The sequence below is a fragment of the Silurus aristotelis genome, assembly GCF_946808225.1.
Source record: "Silurus aristotelis genome assembly, chromosome: 10".
Classification (NCBI taxonomy): Eukaryota; Metazoa; Chordata; class Actinopteri; order Siluriformes; family Siluridae; genus Silurus; species Silurus aristotelis.
In genome coordinates this window covers 24342645-24369073 of record NC_139583.1, presented here as the reverse complement: position 1 = coordinate 24369073, position 26429 = coordinate 24342645, and the positions used below count along the sequence as shown (strand labels likewise).

General features: G+C 37.6%; 1 protein-coding gene across 1 annotated transcript in view; it reads left to right on the top strand.

Moving 5' to 3' along the window:
* ttc9b (tetratricopeptide repeat domain 9B) overlaps window positions 1-25240 on the top strand; it is a 33946-nt gene extending 8706 nt beyond the window's left edge. The window contains exons 2-3 of the mRNA XM_083553127.1: window positions 21363-21545; window positions 22538-25240. Coding sequence (XP_083409253.1) covers window positions 21363-21545; window positions 22538-22632 — 278 coding nt within the window. The 3' untranslated portion in view covers window positions 22633-25240. The remainder of the gene's footprint in view (window positions 1-21362; window positions 21546-22537) is intronic.
* Window positions 25241-26429: the final 1189 nt, after the last annotated feature.

Sequence of the window (26429 nt, the reverse complement as noted above, 5' to 3'; positions counted from 1 at the left end):
AGACAGCCCTTTGTAAAAGGATGTAAAATACTGGTAAATTCAAAACACAGATATAAACTCAAAAAATCAAAAAAATAAATTAGATTTGTCATCTACTTGACTTGACTTGGCTTGACCACCTAGGAAGCCAATTCACAGGACGGTTCCTGTAGAAATAAATAGTAACAGTGCTTGGTTATATACTCAAAGTTCTGTTTAGTGTAGAAATGCCAAAAGTTTCCTCACTTTATTTCAGAAGTTACATCAGTGTTTCTCTAGGAAAGTTGCCCATAGTCAGAGTTGGGTTATGCAGCTGCTTAATAAATTGTGAAAAGCTATTTGCTCATTTTTATAGCCCTTTTGATACTGTCTGTCTTTTCACCAGTTTGAGAGGTAATCCAGAGCATAATCAGATACAAATCACGTTTTCTAGCTGTAAAAAAAAAAAAATTTGTACTTCAGGTTTGAGCAGAGGTATATTTTACAACTGAACTCAAATCCTTCATCTGCTATACACAAAAAAAAAGACATTGTCATAGATAACTGCTCTCAGGGCAACGGTCTAGGCCAGGGGTCACCAACGTGGTGCCCTCAAGGACCACATGAGTAGCCTGCGGGCCTTTTCTAAAAATAGCTGTTTCCTACTTTGTTAAATCATTGTTGATAATTATTATGAGGAATCATTAACATGATCTGTTTCTTCACATAGATGAATATCATTAATTATTAATTATAACATATAATAAAAGGTAAATTGAGCAAATATGTTATTTCAGATCAAACTGAAAACTGTGTGTATCAAACTGGTAGCCCTTCACATTAATCGGTACCCAAGAAGTAGTTCTCAGTTTCAAAAAGGTTGGTGACCCCTGGTCAAGGCCTTCATTGCCTTTTGTTATTTGCTCTCAGGGTGCATTTTCTGAAATTTGGTTAGTAACAGTAAATAGTAAAATGTGTTTCATGAAATGATTTGTGGTAGTGTTATTGATGTAGCCACCATTTTCAGCATTAATCTTGCAAATATTTAACATATAATCAAATTTAACATGTAAATAATCTGAGCTGCATGAGTTCAAAATGACCCTGCCTCAATGCTTCAGGATCCAGTGCTCCTTATTTACAGTGCAGTGATCTGAGAGCTGATGCTTTTGTGATAAAGAAAGAAAGTGTGTAAAGACACTGACATCTGCACTAGCACAGCGCCAGATACGTGTTGGGGGAATTAGCTATTAGCAGATTAAGCAAATAAATTATTTGAATGTGGTGTCACTTAAAGAAGGTCTACGGTTGAGAGATTTCAGTTTAGATTAGATTTGTAGATACTTGGTGCACTTAAATGCTATTTCTCTTTTAACTAAGGTGTTGGCCACAGTGCCCAAGAAAGCTGCCAAGAACTGTCACCATAGTAAATACACTCTTGTTGAGCTGTAAGAAACTTCTGCCATTAAAGAATGGATGGGAAAGAAAAAGTAAATGATCGCTTATTCCAGTCATATAAAGACAGGGAAATCCATATTTCTTTTTTACAGGAGTCTTTTGAAGATAATAGGTGAAAAGATCCTTATAAGTTTTTGTCAATGGGACCTCAAAAAAGTCAAGTCAAGTTTATTTCTATAGCGCTTTTTACAACAGACATTGTCTCAAAGCAGCTTTAAAAAAAAACAGTCAATGTGAATGGTGTGCATTTATCCCCGATGAGCAGCCGTGGCGACTGGCAAGAAAAAACTCCCTTAGATGTTATGAGGAAGAAACCTTGAGAGGAACCAGACTCAAAAGGGGAACCTATCCTCATTTGGGTGACATCAAGAGTTTGATCATAAATCTTTCAACAATACAGAACACTGGAGAGTGAGAACTAGCTTGAGTACAGGAGTATAATTTTATAAGTAATGTTCTTTCTACAGTCTTAGACAGTCTTTATGGTTATAAAACTAGGAGCTACTGAGCTCAACATTTGTGATCATCACAGATCCAGCACCAGCTTCTCCATGCCAGAGCCTTTAAACACTCCAGGAGGTCCAATGTCAAAAAATGGCAATTGGCACTGGTACGTCCCTAGATGGTACGGGATGTTCGGCATCTACTTCTTCAAAGGTCCATAATCTTCATGAGGTGGGACGTGACTGGAGCTGGCCAAACCTCAGAATGCCTCGGGATGGGGAGAGAAAAAGAAGCAGTGGAGAGAAATTAGCGTAACTGCTGTTCATGATATAAACAAGCACAAGTTAGTGTAAAAAGATAGTGTAGTTCAGTGATACACAAGTCCTTAGGTTCCGCACTTGTCTAAAGTCACTTGTTTCTGTAAAAAGATGGCACCAAGATGCACTGTGATCTGAATGTAAGTTCTGGGCAATGCTCTGCTGAGATTTATGTGGATTTTACTTTGACACGTACCACCTCCATAAACATTGCTGCAAACCAAGTACACTCTTTCTCAGTATTTTTATTGGCATTGGCCCGAACCCACACTGTAAAAAGTGTTCCTGAAAGGTTTGAGGAACAAGACAAAATGTTATGCTGTTTTGGCATACAACCTACACAATTTTTTGGCAGGTAGTTTTAATGTTATGGCTAATCAATGGATATTGAAAATGACAAAAAGCAGACTGTTGCTCCCATTTCCTAGCACTTATTTGTCTAAAGCAGAATTTTGGCACTACAATACATTATAGAGTGGTGGAGTGGTGGAGTGGTGGCTCCAGTGGGGGGAGTGGTGGCTCCAGTGGTTAAGGCGCTGGATTACTGATCGGAAGGTCGGGGGTTCAAGCCCCGGTATTGCCAAGCTGCCACTCTTGGGCCCTTGAGCAAGGCCCTTAACCCTCTGTGTGCTCCAGGGGCGCTGTATCATGGCCGACCCTGCGCTCTGACCCCAGCTTCCAAGCAAGCTGGGATATGCGAAGAACAACATTTCACTGTGCTGTAATGTATATGTGACAAATAAAGGCTATTCTATTCTGGCTATTCCATTATTATTATTATTATTATATAGTGTTATACAGATAGATTTTGTATCCCATCTTTTATTCATGAAATTAAGACACTTTTTGCACCACTAGGGACCTAACTGAGGAAAAATAATGTTCTTTTTCCTGGAGGGAATATGGGTCAGATATTATTTCTTTTCCACTTATATTCAAAAGCAGATTGAAAAGAGGCCAGGTATAGTTTAAAATAGAGTAACAGCCAAACTATTAATTGGATAACGTTAGAGAGGGTAGAATTATATTTTTAGCCTTTCTTACCAGATACATTACATCCTGTAAAGAAGAAAGGAGAATGGAACCTCCTAGCCATAGTTTTCTGACCAGTATTTTAATGCATACAGTATGATTATCTGAAATGGGTCAAAAATGGAGGAAAGCTCAAACAGAACCTTTCTGCAAAAGATGCAGAAAAATGACTGGATAGGCTAATTGTAATCAACAGTTGATCTGTTTCTCTAGCCCAAAGATTAAATACAGTACACCCTGATTGTTGGCCAAAGATAGCTGTGCCATTACTGTAATTCAAATTCACAACCTCCCAAAGATAAGGTTAATTGCATGCTATAGAGACAATTGTTTGTCCTGATTGATTGGATGTTTTCTTCGGTTTTACAGAGCTGTGCAATACGAGTATGAGAAGAACTCCTCCTAATATTGCTATTTTCTTATTTAAAAACCCTGACTGCCTATTAAATTTGTTTGTTATTGATATCCTTAATTTTATTTTTAGAATGTATTAAATGAATAAAAAGTATCATCCCTGTATCTTTGTGTAATTTGAAGACATTCTTGCTTCACCACATTCTTGTGTTTGTTGGCATTCTGTGGAGCTTCCACTGGATGTCTTGCAATGTTGTGTGTAGGTGTTCCTCTTGTATTTTAGGCTCTGGTGCTTTTGCTGCCTGTTTCTAGGCAGGCGAGTCAAATGAGAAACAGCATGCTTCTCCCCCTTCATTAACATCAACACCTCAGGTCAGCAGCACAACATGTTTTCCACCAAGTGAAAGCCTGCTTTTATTGCTCTGCCACATTAGCCAAGATTTTGGACCTCATGTCAATCAGAAAATGTCATTTCTAATGATCATCTGAAAGAAAATTTAATAAAAAAAAAAAAAAAATCTAAACTATCAGCTGTAATCAGATTCTATCTGTGGTCTCTTGAGAGACATGCCAGCAGACAAAGGAGACTTTAAAAGCATGTGATGGTGGGTTATACAAAAGGATGTGCAGTATTTATGATTAAATATAAAATAGTATTTTGACATTTGTATTTGATAGGGTTGATGAAAATAGCTTCATATTTTGTATCAAAATACTTAAGTCTACTTGATGACACCATAAAAATGCAGCCTCTGATTGGTTCCTACTTAGTAGCTTGCCCAGACTTGTTAAAATCATAACAGAAAATTTATCCATATGGAAGAAGAGGGTCATGGTAAGAAACGCGCAGGCTTTCAGCTTTCAAATTGTTCATTTAATAATTGTTAAAATGCCAAAATGTTTATTTTCAACTTCCAAATAGGTGTCTGGTGATTGATAAATAAATATTTGATTGCAGAATATTGTACTCTAATTGAAGTAGCTATTTAGTAGGATCATGATTTTGCAATCCATTGGCACATAACATCATTATATTTATGATTTACAATGAAATGATCATATAGTTAGAAACTGCTAGCTATGAATACAGGTGCCATCAGTTGCCTTCTTATGAATGACATGTTTGTCATTGAGTCAGTGTTGCTGAGGCAAAGTAGCCCCTTCGTTACCAAACACCAAGTTATTTAATTAGGATACACTTATGAGTCATTTGCCAAGTGTTAAATAATAAACTGTTTTTTACTTTAAAACTAACCTTCATCTAAGGCATAACAGGTATATGTATGTGAATATTGAATATGTTAACTGGTTGCATATGTTAGATTTATGGCATGACTCAGCCAGAGAAAAAGCTGTTGCTATCAAACATTGTTTACTTAACCAACTGAGTCAGTGTCATGCTGAAGGAACAGATAATAGAAATAGGCCAATTGATGGAAGGTTTGTGAAGAAATTTCATGCTCCCTTGTAAAAGTATTTAATAGTATTTTTAAACTAAATAAATACAGTATTTTTTTTTTTTATACATGGTGTGGCTGCTGTATTTTGAAGTTTATATAAGTTTGATACACTTAAATTTAAGGTATTTGGTATTTTATTTTAAAATACATTTTGATGTATCTTTGCCCAACCCTGGTTATACAAGTGTTGCTTTACTAAGAGTGATTTTGGAAGAAAAAAGGTTCTGCCTTGCATAATTCCTTCGAATATAGACGCTGCCAAATATAGTCTTGTACTTTCCAATAGTGTTCATGTTCAGAAAAATAGAAAACTCCTCTTTTCCTTGGAGTAGTATCCTTATCATTTTTTAAACAATAGTGCATATTTTTCAGCCAGACTTCTTGTAGCTCTAACACGATTTCAAGCTACATAATTTGACCATTTTCAGAGTAAAGCTTAATATATACACTTTGGACACTTCTCTAGCAAAACAAAACGTACATAGGGTATATGGTTAAAGCTAAAATGTATAAAGCAGCATTAATATTTCATTGGAAAGAAAGGATTAAATCAGAACTAACAGTTTAAGCAACATATATTACATCTGCATCTGCAAGAATTTACTTTCATTAAGGACAGTGTTTGTAATTAAAATGGTCAAAGTCATAGCACAGTGTTTCTCTCAGGAAACGGCACCAAGTACTGACTTAGGCTAACAATCAAGTTATCTTGTATACAGCATAATATAAAGGCAGCTTGACTATGGAAACAAGACAAAATTGTCAAAAATATCAACAATTCCCTCAGAAGTCAACTATTAAAAAGAAAGCGCTGAAATGGGACTGCACTTATACTTAGCATAGACTGCGACCAGTCTTTATTTGTACTTCTTAGCATGAGACAATGTATAATTTTCTTGACACACAGATAACATGTCCGCATTTCAGCATATCAGTAGTCCGATCCAAAGTGGACAAACACAAACATGGGATTTTGAATGTGCTACATATTCTACGAAGCAATCTGATGTTTTCCTATGACTCAAAGTAAAGTCAGTTTGAGTGTGTAAATCTTGCACTCATGTAGATTCAGAAAGTCTGTATCCAAGGGAAGCATTACTGGAAGTCTCCCTTTTATTAAAACCTCTAATACTAAGTTCTTGCCATCCTTGCAAACATCTTAGTAAGAACTTTCCTTCCAAATACACACATATGCCCAGTAGTCAAGAAAGTTCCAGCAGGGATTAAAGATACTTAGCCATGCCATGATTGAATTTGAAGGATTAGCTTGGAATGCAACTGCTTAGTTGGATTATTTATTTTGTTAGGTACTATTGGAAAGTGGTATTCACAGATAAACAGCATTTTGGTTAATCATGGAGCTAGCTGGTTATGTAGTTAACAATGAAGGCAAGTTAACCTAGCTGGAGTACAGCTATATTTTGCATGTTACAAGGCTACGATGAATGTTTCTGTTGGACTATCACTAACTTAGTCTGTTGTGTTGGGAACTGTTGTCAGTGACGCTGCAACTGAAAGCTTTGCTCAGCCATCTTTGCTATTGATCCCATAAACTATAAAACCACAAAGTAATCCTGGGTTTATCCCCTTACTCCATCAAAATAGCAATTTGACTCCTGTTCATTTGTAATCTAGCCTTGCATGGAAAATAACTGGCAAGCAAGTGATGGCTACCTCTTTGTTTCCGGAATGGGTAATACAGCCAGACCGTGCTAAAATGTTTTTTAGCTGCTGATTACATGCCTCAGGGTAGAAACCAGAGACATTTCCATTTCACAGGAAATCCAGATCTAGATGTGAGGATGTAAGGACATTTTTTTATATGAAGTGTTCTTAAATTTGCTTACAGAAGCCCAATTGGGAATTTGCTCAGCCTCGCTATGCTCCACTCTGCCTAACCCTGTATCAGAGTTCGGTGCATGGATATAACAAGCCCCACATGGTTTGATTAGTTCAGAGACACAAGTGTCTTCTCAGGCTGTCTGTGGCAGTCATGGCTGTGCTGTCAACAATGTCTTTGCTTATAGCAGTGATTGGGACTGGAGTCTGAGTCACAGCCTAATGAATAATGTAGCAGGGGGCTGTTGATCAGCCTGATCTGTTTGGGCACAGTGTGCTTGAGGGAGCTGTGGGTAGGCAGTCGAAGGGATACCCCATTAATATTTCATCCATCCCTCTTGAAACATGACTGGAGTCTGCTTCTGTGGCTGCATGAGCCCTGCTCTTTACAAGCCGATCTGACTGAGTAATCTAGCGCTCTTTCACTATCACAGCGATCCCTGCTGCCCTATGGGTAATCAATGCAGATAGGGTTGATGTGATGCTGATTTCCAGGGACGATAAGCATTGGTGCTGGTAATAAGCACTATATGCCATCCAGGCGGTGTAATTACTGTGCAGTAAGCAAAACACCTGCTTTTTCTTTTCTTGTGCAAAGGCAAGCTAACAGATCGAGAGATACATTCTCAGAAATGCATAACTGATCACACAAAAGCATCCGTGAAAGTCAGAACATGACAAGCAAGCCAGGCTGCGATAATTGCACAACGGCTGCATAATAAGCACCCTGGGTGGAGTGTCTTATTCGTTTAGGTGCCAGTTTTAGTCGAAAAGAAGTGTGAACTATAATTGCAAGCTTCAGAAACACATTCACCCACACTGTGTTGTGTTACTTGCTTTTGGATGGACTTCCATGAATCGTTATACTGCTATATCTATACGTTAATAGTTTCTCATGTAAAAATTGTATTCAAATAAATATAAAAAATGTTTGTGACACTGAAGATTAATTTAAATAATGACATCATTAAACTAGCATATAATAAACACTAGTGAATTCAAGAAATATGAATAGTTTCTAACTAGAAGCTATTTCCTGCCTGATCTGAAGTGTGTGGGTGTGTCAGATCCCATACTGATTAACAGTTTTGCTGACAATGTAAACAGCTTGTGAACAGTGTACATGGGAATGACAGAAAGGTGCTTCCAAGTGCCTTTGTTTTTACATGAGTCATGAATGTTGCATGGTGTTTCGTTGCATTTTTGTACATATGTCTATTGCCATGGTTCTCACAGAAAGCATCGTTTGGCAGCAAATGGCTTATTAACTATTTAGGCTCTTTTTACCGGCAAGATCAGATAAATATTTTTAACTTTCAGACACTGTAGGAAGTTCCCTTTAGTGTTCCCACATTCAGACACCTTTTTACTATATAGATCATGATTTTGTTCAGTCCTACTGATTCCAACAGTATATATAAAATACTCTACTAAACTAGTTTATATTAAATTATATATATTCTAACAAGATTCAGTTCCCCCTTTTTTACTCATGCGCAGGCATATTAAAGGGTGGAAGCAGGAAAGCCCTATGTTTTCTTCTGATATTGGGGTAAAAAGAAAACAAGCATTTGAACAAACAACCATTTCTGATTGGTATTTTCATAGGTCTGGTGTTACCTCGATCAAATATTCTCAATATCCAATTCTACAGTGAACCAGAGCAATAAAATTTGAAGAACAATATTTATTTCTAATAGGTACAGAAGTCAAATTTCTTTCATTGGCTAGTATTTTTTTCACTAAAAACATCAGGGACAGCGACTAAACAGGCATGAAAGAATTAAGGGAAAAGATCAGGATCAATCTATATGTATATTTTCATAATAGTACAGTATATCTAAAATATTGCCCTCATTTCATCATAATTTTTGCCAGGAAGATGTTCAATGTGATTAATTGTTCAATATGAACTGTTCTGTAAATGTTGAGACTCCAGGCCACTGATCACGCTGGCGTGAATCTTTTCACTCCTACAGTATTTTACCCAGTGTTGGAGATGTGATTGGTTAGCCGTGCTGCATCCATTCGTGTGCAGTTATGGGAAAGCTGAGTCATGCAACCTGTTGACTCTCCACATAAAAACAAACATGCTGATGTGGTTCAGTATTCAGCGAGTGCAGAAAGGAGAAAGTAGATGCGGGGGAAAAAGAGGAAGACAGCATGGCGTGATTAAATATGGAAAAATATTACAATGGATTTGGGATGAATGTCAAGAGATGGTGTTGCTATGCAGTTCTGCAGCAGTGCTGGAGTTGTTTGGCAGCGTGTGACTATGACCTTAGCTATGGTTCACTCGTTGAGTTTAGACTTCTTATATGCACTTACAGAGTAAGGGGGAGATTGAAATGGTTTTACAGTAAGTAGAGGGAAAAAGAAGAGAGAATTTTTAATATAAAGACCCTAAATTAAAAAAAAAAGGATTTAAGGCGTCCAAAGGTGTTTGACATATAGATGAAGAGATCAAGACAGAGAAAGAAAGACATTTGCATTGGCTTTGTCTACAACTGCAGGCAATGCCTTGTGACTAAGGATTCTTGCAATGTCCTTCAAGGCGCAGTGAACTGAGTGACAGCGCATTAGCAACATGGTTCCGAACGCAGCACAGAAACTGCCACTCGGCACAAAGGGAAGAAATGTTTAAATTATATATGCGGTCACAGCAGTGTCCTTGTGACTCTTTCTGACTTACTGAGCTACTGTTGTTTAGCTTCCTGCCTACAGTGCAGGTCATGTTGTTGTGATTGGATTTTGAAAACATCAGAAGCAAAGTGTCATGGCCTCCTGTCTTTTGCATTCTGGGTGACACGGTGATGACGTTTACCCGCTTGGATACAAGACGATAGATTGTGTTCAGAAATCATGCTAGGACACAAAAATAGCAGTGAATAGCATCAGACAGTCAGGGTCAGTGACTACAAATACACACTACAAATCTCCCACATCCACCACAGACAGAAATTACGTAGCAAATATTGATTTTTTTTTTTCTTATGTTCTTAGTTGCTTGTTTTTTTTATACTTGTTTGAGTTGGTCCCCAGGACAAGAAAATCAATCATAAATGAATACACAGATATAATGTAATTCATTAGAAACATCCTACAATCTATATGAGATTATTGTTGTGTCTGGTATGTGTCTGTTAATGTGTCTGAGAAATATAGCATTTTATTCTGTACTTTATGTTTATTGTTCTATTCATGGCTTATGAATATCTTTTTTATATCATTTAGGAATGTTATGTGATGCAATGCCTCATGAGATATTTGCTCTATTGGTTCAAAAGAACAGTGATGAGGCTGTTTTTCTAGAATCTGGGGCAGCCATTTTGTGAATTTTACATGACTGATTCAGAATGATTAAAACATTTATTCTTAAGAGGTTTATGATGATTAAGTTTTAGTAAAAATTTGGCACTTTTATTGTTAAAAAGTTTATTAGGTTTTAAGAATTTTATCCATCATGACCCAGACCAGGATACATTTTTCTCCATTTACAGCTTATCAGTGTTTTTAGTACTATTGCAATTTACCTCACAGGTAACAGAGGGCTCTAAGAAATTCATTAACTGTAAAAAGTCCTCTCACTTTAGACTCTCAATAAGAATGCTAAGCACCAACAAAACCAAAAGACATTTGCCTCTGCATGATATATAACCAATGTTCTTCTGCAGAAAATATAGCCTTCGAGTATGACAACATGAGCCCTGATTTACAACTTACAGTATAAACACAAGTCAACTATTTTCACCAGGTCACAGTTGGAATAGTAAATAAAGCTCTCAGATGACAGGGTGGACAGTGTTTGCTGTACGTGTCTTCTTCTTCTTTTGGCTGCTCCCGTTAGGGGTCGCCACAGCAGATCATCCATGTCCATACTACCCTGTCCTATACATCTGCCTTTTTCAAACAAGCCACCTGCATATCTTTCCTCACCACATCCATAAACCTCCTCCTTGGCCTTCCTCTTTTACTCCTGCCTGGCCGCTCCATCCTCAGCATTCTTCTACCAGTATACCCTCTGCACATGATCAAACTATCTCAATCGTGCCTTTCTCATCTTGTCTTCAAACGTCCTACATGCACGGTCCCTCTAATAAAAGCATTTCTAATCCTGTCCACACTCCGTCTCCATTCCTCAGGCATCCTCTCCCCTTCCAAAATTTCGTTAAATAATTTTGTTAAAAACTTCACTGCCATCTCTCCTAAACATCTCCACGCTTCTACTGGTATGTCATCTAGTCCAACCAAATTCCCACTCTTCATCCTTTTAATACTATTCATCCTTTCCATCTGCATCCTTTATTGTTCTAACTTGTACCGCATCCTTCCCAGCTCACTCCCTCTGGCTGGCCAATCAGTACAAATCCTTTTCTCCTTCCTTAGTGTCCAACTTCTCATATAGCTCCTCATATGCATTTTTCCTTTTCTTTTGCCACATCCCTCTTCACCTGCCCTCTGGCAATCCCTATTCTGTTTCATCAACCTTGTTCTCTTTATGCTCTCCTGCACTTCCTCATTCCACCACCACTTCTCTATCATGTCACCCTATGCTCCTCCTTTTTTTTACAATATGTATTTACCCCTGCCATTTCCACCTTTTTAGAAAATCTACCACCATCTGCCTCTCCACATTTCTCTTCTTAAGGCCATACCTACCCATTATCTCCTCGTCATGGTTCCCTTCACCAACATGTCCATTAAAGTGTGCTCCAATCACCAATCTTTCATTCTTAGGTACAATTTCCACCACTTTCTCTAACTCACTAAAGAATATTTCCGCTTCTGGAGCATAGGCACTGATAACATTTATCATCACCCCTTCAACTTTCAGCTTCACATTCATCACCCTATCAGAAACTCTCATCACCTCCACTACACTTTTACTGTACTCTTCCTTCAGAATCACCCCTACACCATTTCTTTTTCCATCCACACCATGATAGAAAAGTTAAAACCCACCTCCATTGTTCCTGGCCTTACTCATCTTCCACTTGGTCTCCTGTTACACACAACATGTCTACCATTCTCTGCTCCATCAAATTAGCTAACTCTCTCCCTTTACTAGTAATAGTGCAAACATTTGAAGTACCAACCCTAACCTCCACTCTCCTACACTTCTCCTTTCCCTGCTGTCTCTGTAGACGTCTTCCTCCTCTCTTTCTCCTTCTTTGGCCAACAGTAGTTCAATTTCCACCAGTACCCTGTTGGCTAACAATACCTGTGGCGGTCGTTGGTAACCTGGGCCTTGACCGATTCAGTATGGAATTTAGGTTTGTGATCTGCGTATTTGATTTGGCACATTTTACGCTTGATGCTTGACGCGAAATCCTCCTCATTCATCCAGACTTGGGACCAGCACTAAGAGTGCACTGGCTTGTACAACCCTAATGGTTAGGTTGTGTACATGTGTAAAAAAAAACTAAACATAAAAACTACTACAGACTAATAAGAATATAGTGAAAGTACCAGACACGGAGAGCATGGAGATGAAGGGCAGGTGTGGGAAATGGAAGGACATGTGAAATATAGCATAGCCCAGAAGGGTGAAGAAGGGCACAATGGGAGCAGAGACGTCAGGAAGAATGATGGGACTTTGCATCAGCCATTAAGCTCCCGGAGAACGAATTACTGTCTGAGTGACAGCAAGGTGATCAGTGACGCCTTACACTGGCTTTAAATTAGCTCCATTAACACTCCGGGTGCAGGACCTGTCAGAGGAAAAAGGAGTCACGAAGCAGGATTGGGCATGATTGGGCAAGTGAGATGAGGGCGGAGAAAAAGCAGTGACGGGACAGCGACAGGGCAGTGTTGTCAAGTGGAGATGGATGTTATAGGACCAGAGCATTTACAATCGATTACCCAGGAGGTCTTACTCTCTCTCAACTGCCTTGCCATTTGTACCGAGCATCCCTGTCTCTATTCTGCTCTCTTTATCTGTTATCTCTCTTCGTCTTTGTGTGTCCTATTTAGCTTCTCCAGGCACATGATACATCATGCTGGCTGTCGGGGGAAAGATTTTGCACAACATTGGCACTGTTCCTGCAGTGGGAGTAGTCATCAACCTGTTTGATTTATCTAGCAGTGAAAGAGAGAGAAATAAAGTTCTCAGGTTGGCTGTTCACCCTAATAGCTAGCTGTCTTGCAGTGTAGTGCAACAAAATAGGCTGTTTGCAAAAACTGTGCCAGAAAAATGGCAGCCCAGTTAGTTTGCCTGGTCATTCCATATCCCTTTTGCTACATCTATGGAAATTAGGAGTTTCTCAAGCATTCTTTAAAAGGTTAGTGGATTTAGGTTTTATAAAGAAGTTCTGTTTAAAACCTATACAGAAAAGGAAGTGGTCTTTTGTAGATTTCTGAGTAAGAACATACCATTTCCCTAATTTGTGTTATTTATTGAAAATACCTTTAACAGTACAGTGCTATAATACATGTAAGTGCTGTTCTTTTCTATCTTACTGTTAAGTCAAATAGTTTTTCAACATGCTAATGATAGCACTATTCTAGGTTTCTTTTGCTGCTTTTGTTTTTGTCATGCTTCCAGACTACTGTCACTCCTTGATTTTGGAGAATTATATACTGGCATGCAGATACAGAAAAACTGAATGTCTACAATCAATCATTTGGGTGGTTGGTCTTGGTTTAGCACTAGTTTGATGTTGGCTTTGTGTGTCAAGGTCAGGGATGTTTCTGAACCTTTTGGTGCCAATATTGTTCCACCTTATATCTATCTTAGTAACAGTCATGGTGCTCACCATGCATAAGCACTTATGTCATCCAGACATTGTTGTAGATTAAGAGGTTTTTGTCTAATCCATTGATGAAGTAACCTGATGTAAGAAAATCCCAAGCATCTGCTGCCATTTAACTGCTTCTGCACCGTAAGAGAACTTTTAAGGCCTCATCTTATATGTTTTAAGCGCAGTAAGAAAGACGGTTGTATCATCCTCATAAAGTTAGAGCACTTCAAGCTTTCTCAGCTTAGTCTTGTCTTGTAATCTTGGCCAGAGCTTTAGATGAAAGTGCAGTAGACCCATTAATGTGTGGCCCCCGATGCCATCATTATTTCACTCAGCGCACACTTAAGTGCAATTCCCCGTATCCGCATTGTGACGCCCTATCCATTTATGTAATAACTTAGTCTGTCGCAGCATATTTGTGAATGTGGTAAAAGTTTGTGCACATGCACCAAGGCTTGGGTGGAGCGAGCGAGGTCCAGAGAGAATGAGGGAGAAAAAATCATAACAATAAGAGTTAGATCCATTAGGCGTTTATGGTTTGTAACCTAATACAGAAGAAGCTCAGCAGGATCTGGGGAGCTTAAAACGGCAGGAAAAAAAAGAGAAAGAAATTGATGCGAGGACGAGATTGAATCTGACAAGCGTTTACTGTTTCACCAGGCCCATGTAGATTCAACTGGGGGTCATGACAGGACATGAATATCTGAGACAGGGTCATGAAGATGAAAATGCGCAGGATGAGCTCAGCTGCAGTGCACTGGACCCCTGAACTGGGCTTGCAAATGGAAAATTCGTGTTACATTTACAGTTAAGTTATCCAAAATGACTATTTGAAAATATATTTTAACCATCCAAAAATACAATGCACAGTCACCACTAAAAACTACTGTACATATAAGCAGTGATGCAGGTGAAAATACAATAAAATAAAAGAGTACATTAAAAGGATAAAGAAAATACCAAAGGGCATCATGCAGTTATGTGGGAGGAGTAGAGCTTTGAAAAAAAAAAATAGAATTACGTTAACGTGTGTGATTTAATAATCTGACTAACAGTTGAATTGGGGGAAAAAAAGTAATACACAAATCTGAAAAATCTAATGAAATTGATGAAATAAAGTTTCTCCTCTCAGTTGTTGTTGAAATTTCTATTAACATTATTTTTAAAAGTTTTACTGTATGATGCTTCCCGCCTCATGCTCTCAATCTGAATGTGCTCCAGACCAACATTGATCCTGACTGAATGAATGAATGAATGAATGAATAACTAAATGATCCACAATATAGAAATAAATAATACCGGAATACAAGAATAAACTGTGATGCATTAATTAATTGTTTTACAATTTAACTGTTTATATAATTTTGGTAAAATGCTAAATTTTTCATATTGAAATTAATAAAATTTCTTGTAAAAACAGAGTAAAACCTCCCTCACGTCATCAGTGTAGTCATTTTGTAGCCCCATCCACATTAACTGTGCCATGGTTGGGAAGGGATTTGTATCACATAATTAAATTAAGCTTATTTTCAGTTGACTCTCTTTAATGACTCATTACCAATAAAAAGTAGCATCTTCTTCTATTCGTAATCACTTCATCTGGCCGTCCATATTTCACCCAGATTTTGATTTGAGCATTTCATTAGTGACACGGGGATCTATTTGACTGCATAAGCCTTTCTAGTACATAATTAGCAGCCTGTTATGAGACATAAATTTATAAATGCAATTCCGCAATGTGCCTTACAAATTATAAATTCAAAAATATCTGTTGTTTTAACACAAATAATATCTACTGTGTAAAGACTTTAAATTGAAATTTCTTTCATTTCAAGTGCACTATGTTTCACAGATAGCTTTAAGATGACTTCATTTGATTTATATATAGATTTATATGAGTATATTTCTACCTCACACACATTGTTCTCAGGATAAGATTCAGATCCACCTATACCCTGACCAGGATGAAGTGGTTATTGAAAATGAGTGAATGAATAAATGAATGAATGAATTCTGACCACAGGACTGGTTTTGACAGAAATTAAATCTATAAAGATGCAAGAGAAAGGTATTTAGTTTTAATTGCAAATGCGAATTAATAAATGCAAATGCAAAGTAGGTTCGGGACTGTATTAACAAAAAGAGTTTGCAAACCCAGGAAGTCATTCGCAAAACAGTCAGGAAATAATAGCAGCCAGTTCAAGATCCAAACATGAGAAATTTAAAAATACTCAGTGCTGGGGAAGCTGTGAATTGGTCATATGGTTGGCTGTCTGATGTGGGAAAGATGATGAATTGTTTTCCTTTGTTGTCACTGCTCATGTTTGTATAATTTTTACAACCTTTGATTGTTTTGTCATTTTTTTGCCATTCAATGTACTTGCAATTTTACATTATTTCTGGTCACTCAGTTCTGCACTTTGTGAATAAATTGAAGGTGTGTAGTGTATTTTGGGTTGATTATATGCTGTATTTCTATATTGGAATATGAAATGTTTTCCTCAACCTGTTCAAGTACATCTGGATATTACAGCTGTTTCAGCCCAGAGGGCAGATGTTTTTTTTTGAAGTAGTTTTAAATGACTACACACAACTGCTTTTAGATTAGTAATCAGTGATCTCAGCCAGGCTGAGAGAAGAGGTGACCATCTGTGAGTAACAGTATGGTTTTTTGCTGAGGAAGAGCACTATGGATGCAATATATGTTTTGAGTTTGTTGATGGTGAAGTATAGAGAATGTCATAAGGAGCTGATTTGTGTTTGTGGATTTTGAGAAATCGTACGACAGGGTGCCGAGAGAGAAGTTGTGGTATTGTATGAGAAAGTCAGGTGTGTCAGAGAAGTATGTGAGGTTGATGCAGGATATGTATGAGGACAGTGTGACAGCAGTGAAGTGTGCAGTAGGAACAACAGACTGGTTCAAGGTGGAAGTGGGACTGCATTAAGAATCGGCTCTGAGCCCGTTCCTGTTTGCAGTGGTAATGAACAGGTCGACGGACGAGGTCAGACAGGAGTCTCCATGGACTATAATGCTTGAGGTTGAGAAGAGCTTGGAGAGCTGGAGGTATGTGCTGGAGAGAAGGAGAGTGTGTTAGAGAAGTGAAGAAAAGAGTGCAGGAGTGGGTGGAGAAGAGTGGCAGGAGTGATTTGAGATGGAAAGAGTTTCTGCAAGAGGGAAAGGGAAAGTTTATAGGACTGTGGTGAGACCTGCGATGTTGTATGGTTTAAAGACAGTGTCATTGAGTAAAAAGAGCAGAGCTGAAGATGTTGAGGTTTTCATTGGGAGTAATGAGGATGGACATGATTAGAAACGAGTTTATTAGTGGGACTGTGCATGTAGGACGTTTCGAAGACAAAAAAGTAATAGTTTGGACATGTGCAGAGGAGGGACATGGGTTGTATCGGTAGGAGAATGCTGAGGATTGAGTAACCAGGAAGAACGAAAAGATGAGGAGGTTTATGGATGTGGTGAGGAAAGACATACAGGGAATTGCTTTAAAAGAGGCAGATGTAGAGGACATTGGGGTATGGAGACGAATGATCTGCTGTGGCGACACCTAATGGGAGAAGCCGGAAGAAGAAGATTGGTGATCTCCCGTGTGAATGTTGTTCTCTTTATCTCTCTTTCTCCATGTCTCTTTATCTCTCTCTATCACTTTCTCTGGCTTTGTTGCTGTCTGAGTGTCAGCAGCAGATGGAGAGATAGTTTGAGGACTGAGAGCGGAATGAAGGGAGGAAGGAAGGAAGGGAGGAAGGAAGGGAGAAAGGAAGGGAGAGAGTGGCGCCATGTGGTGGTCAGTCAGCTATGCTGTCCTCTGCGCACTGCACATTTACGCACATTAACCTTGGCCAGGGTCAGACCTTTGCAAGTCTGCCAGGCACTCGGTCGGAACCGATGACTCACTAAAGGGAACGCTGCCTTTTACTGAAACACCACTCATCTAAATGCTAATAAACACCAGATCGAACACAAAAGAATCTCACACTAGAAGGGTTCATTTAAAAATTGGATAATCCAGACCAATCAATACTTCAATCAGTAAATCAGAATGGAGTACATTTAGGTCATTAAATCCATTTTGGCTGAAAAAATGTTTAAGTGGTGAGATTCATTCAGTTCAGTTCAGATAACAATGATGCTCACACAAAATATTGACACTTGATGAAATGAAATGCAAAACAAAAAAATTGCTTGTCCTTTTTTATTAACACGGTTATTATTATTAACATTTGTGAACATTAGCAGTTTATATTTTGTAAATAATATTTTATAATATTTAATAAAAAGTTTAGCGAGCTATCCCTTCAACGCGTTACAACGGCTTGTATCTAAACAGTAGCCTACCAAGTAAGTCATTGTTTACTGTGTTCCTCCTTCCTTTTACAATTATTTCTCTCAGGAGTTCATCTTTTGGCATTGTCGTGCGTTTAAAAAAAATGTTTTTTCTCCCGATGCCGTGCAGCTCAGAACACAGGTAAAGGGGCGTTTTTTCGTTTCCGTTCGGAAATTTTATTGGTCTAATGTTATGTCGCTCAGTTTTTTGGCTTGAAGTTTGTGAAACCAGGAAAAACCCAGGAAAAATCCATAAATTAGCCGCGTCGTTGTTTAAGCCGCGGGGTTCAAAACGTAGGAAAAAATCGGCTTATAGTCCGAAAAATACGGTAAGTGTGTGTTTTACATTTAATATACAATTTTCTAAAGATATGTTCTACTTAACTGTTTCCTTATTTCAGCATACTTTAACAAATGTCTTCATTCATTCACTCCCTCGATATGTGGAATTGTCAGGATTGCCTTCTTTTAAGAGAAAGTCTTGAAGATGGACATAAAATGCTAAAGAATCCATAGCGCTAGCGTTAGCAGCTAGCCACGTTTCTGACAGAACTCAGATTTTATCTATGTTCCACAAAAAAAAAGCGTTGCATTTGGTACCGAAAGCCCTGTACCGAAAAAACTTACACGTCAGTAAAAAAAATTCATTACAATTTCAGAATAAAATTAGATTACAAAACCATACAGATTTCCCACTACAACACGTTCAATTAAATCCTACAACACATAATTCCACCGGTTCACTTTGGTGACTCAGGACAGAGTACAAACCCCGATTAATTTGCAGTGCAGATGTTCTTTCAGGGTCCAATGCGTCTAATTTTACCCTTTCACACAGCTATTAATTAGCTGTACCATTTTTCTTTTCATGCTGAAGACCTCTAATGTTTTATTCATTCAACTTGAAAATAGAGGAGGAAATGGGATTTCAGCTGTCGAGTATTTAAAAAGAAAAAAAAAACGACCTTAGATGCTTTCCACCAGCTTTTATTAAACTGCGGAATTCAGATGTAGATATATTTTACATATATATAATATGTTCAGTGAAACTGATAATAATGCTGTGAAAAGGGCAGGATAGTTTACTACACATCACTGATTAACAAAGCTCAGTAATCATGAAAGAATTACGAATTATGAGTCCAGACAAGACATATTTTTTACAAGACATTGTTTGGTGGAACCTTAATGGTTTGGGGTGTTTTGAGAAAGTAAAGGTTGGAGACCAATTCTGGGTGAAAGGATGAGCAAACATACAGCTGGAGTGTTATCTATCATGGAATGACCTGCACAGTCACCGCACCTAAATCCGATTGAGCTGCTCTGGGATCAACTGAATCAATAGTTCAGAAATATCTTAAACTAACAAACACCTTTGTAAATAATAATAATAAAAAAAAAAAACAGTTTACCAAGAGTGTGTGTAAAGCTGTTATTCATGCCAAGAGAGGATTTTATTTATTTATATTTAATGAAAATCAAGTTTTAAATCAAGTTTTAAATGCACATTTGTATATATATATATATATATAAAATGTTTCATATAAACAAAACAATGCTAAATATATTTAAAGAGTAAAAAAATACACCTGTATTAACTAATTAATTTCATTAATCATAGTGGATCCACATTGACAGAATATTTTAAAATACAGCAAGTTTTTAGAAAACACTGTTTTATTTTCCTGTGAGTCAATTTTATCATTAATCTTTTAATTTAAGTTAGGATCATAAATTATCACCACAACCATTTATTAACAGAGTGGGTGTATGGCATATCGGGTCTTAAAGAATTAAAGAAATATTGACTCTATGGACAAAAGTTTGTGGACATCTGGCTATGAGTATGTGCTTTTTAAGTATTCCATTCGACATTTGTTTCCCTTTTGTTGTTGATGTTCTACTAGATTTTGAAGTGTGCTTTTTGGACACTTGTGCTCATTCATTCAGCCACTAGGGTGTTAATCAAATCATATACTGATGTAGGGTGAGGAGGCCTGGCGTAGCATCAGTGTTTCAAATCATTTCAAAGTTGCTCGGTAGGTTTGAGGTCAGAGCGCTATAGCCCACCGTCTCAAGATCTTCCACTCCAACCCACTAAAATCATATTTTTTCCTGAGTTTGGCTCTCCTAGTTCAAATGAAGGGAAAATGTCATGCTACCACCCAGAATATGTCCTATACATTTGTGTGACTTCAACTTTGTGGTAACAGTTTGGGAAAGAATCACATATTGCTGCAAGAGTCAGGTGTCCAAATACTTTTGTCTAAGTAGTGTATTTAACATTGATTCAAACTTATAATGTTTCCTCTCATACTTATTGACCATTTTTTTGGGAATATCTGTACACCTGCACATTATCTTATGAGTCGATCATGTGGTAGCAGAGCAATGCATCATATCATGTAGATACACAACAAGAACTTCAGTTAACACCATAATGAGGGGGAAATGTGGCCATAGCATTTTTGTTGATGTCAGAGAGGCTGGGTTGAGCATTTCAGAAACTGGTGATCTCCTGCCGTATAAAATAAAAAATGATCAACAAAACATGCTGCAACTGGACGATGTGCAGGAAGAAACATTATTTTGTTGAGAGAGGTCAGATTAGAATGGACAGACCGGTTCCAGATGACATCAAGGATGTGGTAACTGACACCTCTTTATAACCATGCAGGCAGAAAAACATCTCGGAATACACAACTCATTGAACATATGACAACTTAAATCTACATTAGTTTTCAGTTCTGTTACCCAAGAAAAGGAATCTAAGATTATACTAGAGACAGACTTAAATATTCGAAAAAAAAAGAAAACTGGGCTTTCATTTGTAGCAGTTGTAAATGAACAAATATTAATATTCTTCTCTGAAAGAAAGGGCAGATGTACTTGCAGATAAAACACTTGGCTCCAGTCTCTGTTGCTCATCTCACGAAAGCTAAAAGGTGCAATTAGATCTTCATGCTGGGATAATGAACATATCTGCAGTCTGATTGAAGCAGAGAACATTTCAACTGCAGCTTTCAAGCCTTCCTTATAAATAATGACTGCTGTAAAAAAAAACTAAACAAAAAAAAAAAAAACTTAGTGTCAAAATGTTTAGCTATTTAGCTGGTCTTAAACATCTATTATTTTTTAGCTGCACTTGATCCCATTTTAAATTCTTTTTTAAAAGATGAAATTTGATTACACAATTATGGTATTGTACTTTATAGTCTGGCGTTTTCTATACATCCATTCCATTCTCTCTCTCTCTATCTCTCTCTCTCTCTCTCTCTCTCTCTCTCTCTCTCTCTCTCTCTCTCTCTCTCTCTCTCTCTCTCTGTATATTATACTTTACCTTGGCTTCTGCAAATTTTATCCAAGAAATTAATGCTTTCGAAATGTCATTCACACCACATTGCTCCTCCTTTCTATCTCTCCATAGCGTGTCTGCTCCAGTCAGAGCTGGTGAATTACGAAAGAGTGAAGGAGTATTGCTTGAAAGTCCTTGGTCATCAGCAGGACCATTTCAAAGCCATGTACCGTGCCGGCATCGCCTTCTACCATCTGGGAGACTACGACTGCGCTTTGCGCTACCTCCGTGATGCCAAGAGCCGTGAACCCACAGGTTGTTATCTTATGTTCTCTTATTGTTCCCTTTCCAAAATCAAACAAGGACTAAACGCTTAATGCAGATAAATAAAAAAATACTACGTAATACTATATTCTATACTATATCTACACTGCCGTTTTTCAGACGTTTTCCAAAAATCTCTCGTAACACTAGGATGTCTGAAAACAGCTCTATACTGCACTTTCATCTGCATCATACATCAAATGTTTATATATTTCGAATTGTTGCGAGTGAACGTTTCATCTTCTTTGAAATAATGCAATCTGATAGTTGTAAAAAAAGTAACATGAATTTTTTATAAATGAAACTGGAATGCAGGCACAACAACTGCACGACAAAATTGCAAAAAACATTGTTTACTATCTTGTGATTTTTAATTGAAAATGTCATATGACAGCATCACACCAGAAAAACTAAATATACACCATTGTTTTTGAATAGCTCTGTTTTCTCAGTCCGCACTACAGCATGTAAACTGTATTTTCAGATTTATCCAGTTGGTAGAGAACGATTTTTTTTTAAAAGCTCGGCTTTCGATGGACAAAGTTTCCAAAACCAAAACATAGAGAAAACATGTTTATAGATTTATCCAGATTAATGTGGATTGATTGATTAGAAATGGAACAGAACTTACCATATATCAATTATGTTTGAAACAATAACATTGCTAATCATTTTATAATGTTAAACATTTACCCTGTAAAGGTTTTTGGTGTAAATTTTTGACCTTTGCTTAAACATTTTTTGAAATTAGTTTAAATTATTTTATACTTGTGAATTGTTGTGCTGCTAATGTGTGTATAGATGGACGGACGGACGGACGGACGGACGGACGGACGGACGGACAGACAGACAGACAGACAGACAGACAGACAGACAGACAGACAGACAGACAGACAGACAGACAGACAGATAGAAAAAAGTTCACAAAACATGAAAGAAATCTATGCAGTACCTTTTTTTCTTTTTTTTTCTCCCTGTTGCAGACACAAACGTGTTGCGATACATCCAGCTGACGGAGATGAAGATAAGTAAGAGCGGTCAGCAAATGCGGGAAAATAACAAGGAGGCTTTGGGTTAATTGCTGCCCATTCCTCTGTTCATTTGGCCATCCTCTCCACTGACCTCTCCCTCCTTTTCCCGCTGCACCCCTCGTACTATGGACTATCAGGACCCCTGTACTGTGCTGTTTAGTGAAGACGAACTGCTTTTTGGCACAGAAGCCCCTTGACTCTTCTCCCGCTCTGAATCCTCTCTCTGTCCCTTTAAAACCAAACCGTCCCGGTGCTTTCAGTTTCCCAGGTACTGACTGACAAATCAAATAGGGAAGAAAAGAAAACCGTCAATGCAACAAGAATCACTGGAAGTCTGTAGGATAAAAAAAATCTTTCTAATCGGGGAGGTGAAAGAGCAGTGAAGTGTAGCTATAGAGATGTGGAGGTGTGTTACTGTGTGGCTACCATTTTTAACTATAAAAGAGCACACATATCAAAGCCACAGTGCTGCGCCAGAACAAATGCTAAATAGGGAATAGAATCAAGCGGATGATCTTTGAACTCAAGCGCAATCCATCGCACACCTCCTTCTTCCTAGCCGAAGGGAGCAGGAGAGAAAATGCAATTCCGTCTCGACGGATACTACTGATCTCTTTGCCTGCGTTTTTTTATTTACTCCCGGTTGCGTTTTTTTTTTCTTTCTCTGTAATTTCTCTTTCTCAATTTGGCTGTATCGAATACTTTTTTAACTGTTTCAATATTCAATTCAAGGGCTAATTCTGAGGTTCGTAATTCGTCCTTTTTTATTTCAAGCACTTTTTTTTCTTTTTTCTCTCCGTTCGTTGCCTGTTGTACAATAGTAGCATTTGTTTGAGCAAATTTAAATTTGTGATGTTGTGGATTTATTTTTTTTGTCTTTCTCAAAGAAACAAAAAGCAAACCTTGAAGTTAACAGATGTTTTGTGAACCCGTGTCATTGCTCTCCTTTAGGTCATGGCAGAACGTCAGACCACGCCCCCTTTCTTTGATTGAACCTTGACAGTATTTCTGAACGTGACAAATCCTACAAAGTTTTCTAGCCAGCGTTAAAATACAGACTTGCTCGTATGCTCCATGCTTTATGTAGTCCCATCTGTACTCCTGTGTGCCATTTGATCAGAAAAAGCCACCGATTATGTTTTGTCCTGGTTTGTCCACTTTAATATCGCTATTTCTGTAAATTGGCTTCCTCTATCACTTCAAATGTCAAATTTTAGCTAAGAAAAAGCATCCTGAAAGATCGCAGTGGCTTTAGCAAGGCTTTATATTTAATCCAGATTTGATCATTTTCACCGTCCTCACACTTAAAATTACACAAGCTGGACACATCAATAGATCATCTTAAGCTCTGTTTTTTATTCTCTCTGCAAACGAACTGCTATTTGCTGTTAAATCACAAATAACATGCGTGTTAAATGGAGGAACTTCTTAGTGCCATCACTCCCAGTTTCCAGTTTGTATTAGGAACCAGTCAAGACATTAATGTGTCTGACCTGATACAAGAGATATAATGGTGTCAACATGACTCTGGGGGACGTCGAGCATGAATTAGCCCAGGATCGACTTTGTTGAGGTGTAGAGCATAGAGACTCTGAAATATAAAGGTAGGACGTGATCAGAACGATTGCTTTCAGTTAGGCACAAAGTGACCCGAGTAACACAACTCTCGCTTGCTTTCCCAACAGCTCCCTGACTCTGCAGCTTTTCTAGATTTCTCTGTATCATGTTTGCCACCCTGAATTTGTTATGCCTTTTTACTTAGTTATTTATTTATTTTTATTTGCCAATGATTCAATTTTTTATGTAACGGGCAAAGATGATAGCGATGCATCAGTGGAGTCTGGGTTATTAGCTCTGTTAAACGTGTCTCTTCTGTCCCCGTGTGCTGGCTGTCCTTTTGGTCATGCGGTTTTGACACAGGATTGTGTGATTGTTGTCTCCTGACAGCATCATAAGCACAAGCTAAGAGGTCGGTCAGACGAAAGTGAAGCAGTTAGCCGTGCTCGTTTTCTTTGATGTCACTTGAGGTAGGTGTTTGTTGAATGTTCAAATAGATATGTGTGGTTTAAAGACAGATGTACAACCAAAAAAATTAACAATGGTTGTGAAGAGCTTTACATTACGAAATTGTTTTATCGATATATGAGAAAGAAAATTAAAATGAGAATATGGAAAATATATATATTTAAAGATCAAAAGGGGGGCAATTTGTATTTGTGTATATGTTTAAAAAAAAATCTGTTTATTGCCTTTTTTTTGTGATGTCAAATCTTTGTTTTTGTCTGAATCGCAGTCCAAGGGTTTGGGGGTATGACCTTTGACCTCCCAAGTTGGAATCTAATAATTAAAAGGGTTTGGTTATAATATTAATAATAAAGAAGGAATTGGTTGTAAGGGGTGAGGGTACCCTGCAGACCTGAACACAATTAAACAACTTATTTGGTCTCTTTTTTTCTTTTATTCGTCTGTTCTGGAGAGAGCGATTCTGATCTTCTGTTTGTTCTGGTCCTTATCACACCGTCTTGCTGGTTCATGTTTTTTGCCCCCTCAGCGTGAGAGAGTCTCATAGAAAGACCTGAGAACTGGTTACATTTACCTGCAAGCCCAGGAATGCACTATTGATATGTATTTGAAGACAAATAAACTTTAGAAAAATAGAACGAGCGTCTCGTCTGGTTTTTGTTTTATTCCCACACCTGCTGCTAAAATGTGAAACCTGGAATGGTTCAAATCAGTGCGGCAGATTTGCTCTGTTACACAATTATAAATGTACCAAATACCACCTCCATACTCTTTTTCTGAGGAGCTGGATGTGAGAAAGCTTATTTTGGATGTGAAAGTTGTGAACATCTTAAAATGCTTCCAACAGCATACCTACACTCCATAACCTGTGTGCCCACACCAGATCAATACAGCAACAGGAAAAAAACATTCATCTGGCAAAATAAAAATTATTTTGCTTCAGGAGAAAAACATAATGTAACTTTGGATGTTATATTATGCTCCAAGTTCATTGTGCTAATTTTTGTATTATTATTATTATTATTATTATTATTATTATTATTATTATTATTATTATTATTAATTTAATTCAATTTCCACTGACATCTTATGAGCCATATTATGCACAAATTAAATTGAAAAATTGAAATAATAATAATAATAACAATAACAAAACAACAACAATAATAGAAAACCCTGCATAATGATAATATTGATGCGTTTCATGAACCACTAATATCTTTAATATTTATTGTTATTGTTGTTGTTTTGTTATTATTGTTATTATTATTATTTCAATTCATTCAACTCATTATGTGTATAAGAGAACAAAGAACAAAAACATGAACAACATCCCCACTGTAAAACATGGAGGAAGGAATATTTTGGGTACAAGAAGACTTCACCACATGAATGGGGCCATGCACTGTAGAATCTTTTGGCCTCAGCCAGAACACTGAAGATGGGTCATGGATGGGTCTTGACAATGACAATGACCCAAAAACATATGGCCAAGGCAACAATCTGATGGTATTGTAGCCCATTCCATCCTTGTGCAGGTCTACAATCTTGTCCATGACGTCCTTTGACAGCGATTTGGTCTTTCTAATGGTGGTGGAGAGGTTTGAATGGAAGATGTTGATTCTGTGATTGGTGTCCAATCACAGTGTTTTATAATGAGTTGATATTAGGAGTACTTTCTTAAAGGGACAGGACTAATTTGGGTCTGTGGGAGTCAGAATTCTTGTTAATTTGGTACGGGATTAAATACTTATTTCACTCGATCAAATACAAATTAATTCATTAGCTTTCTTTAATTATTTTTTTTATATTCTAACTTTCT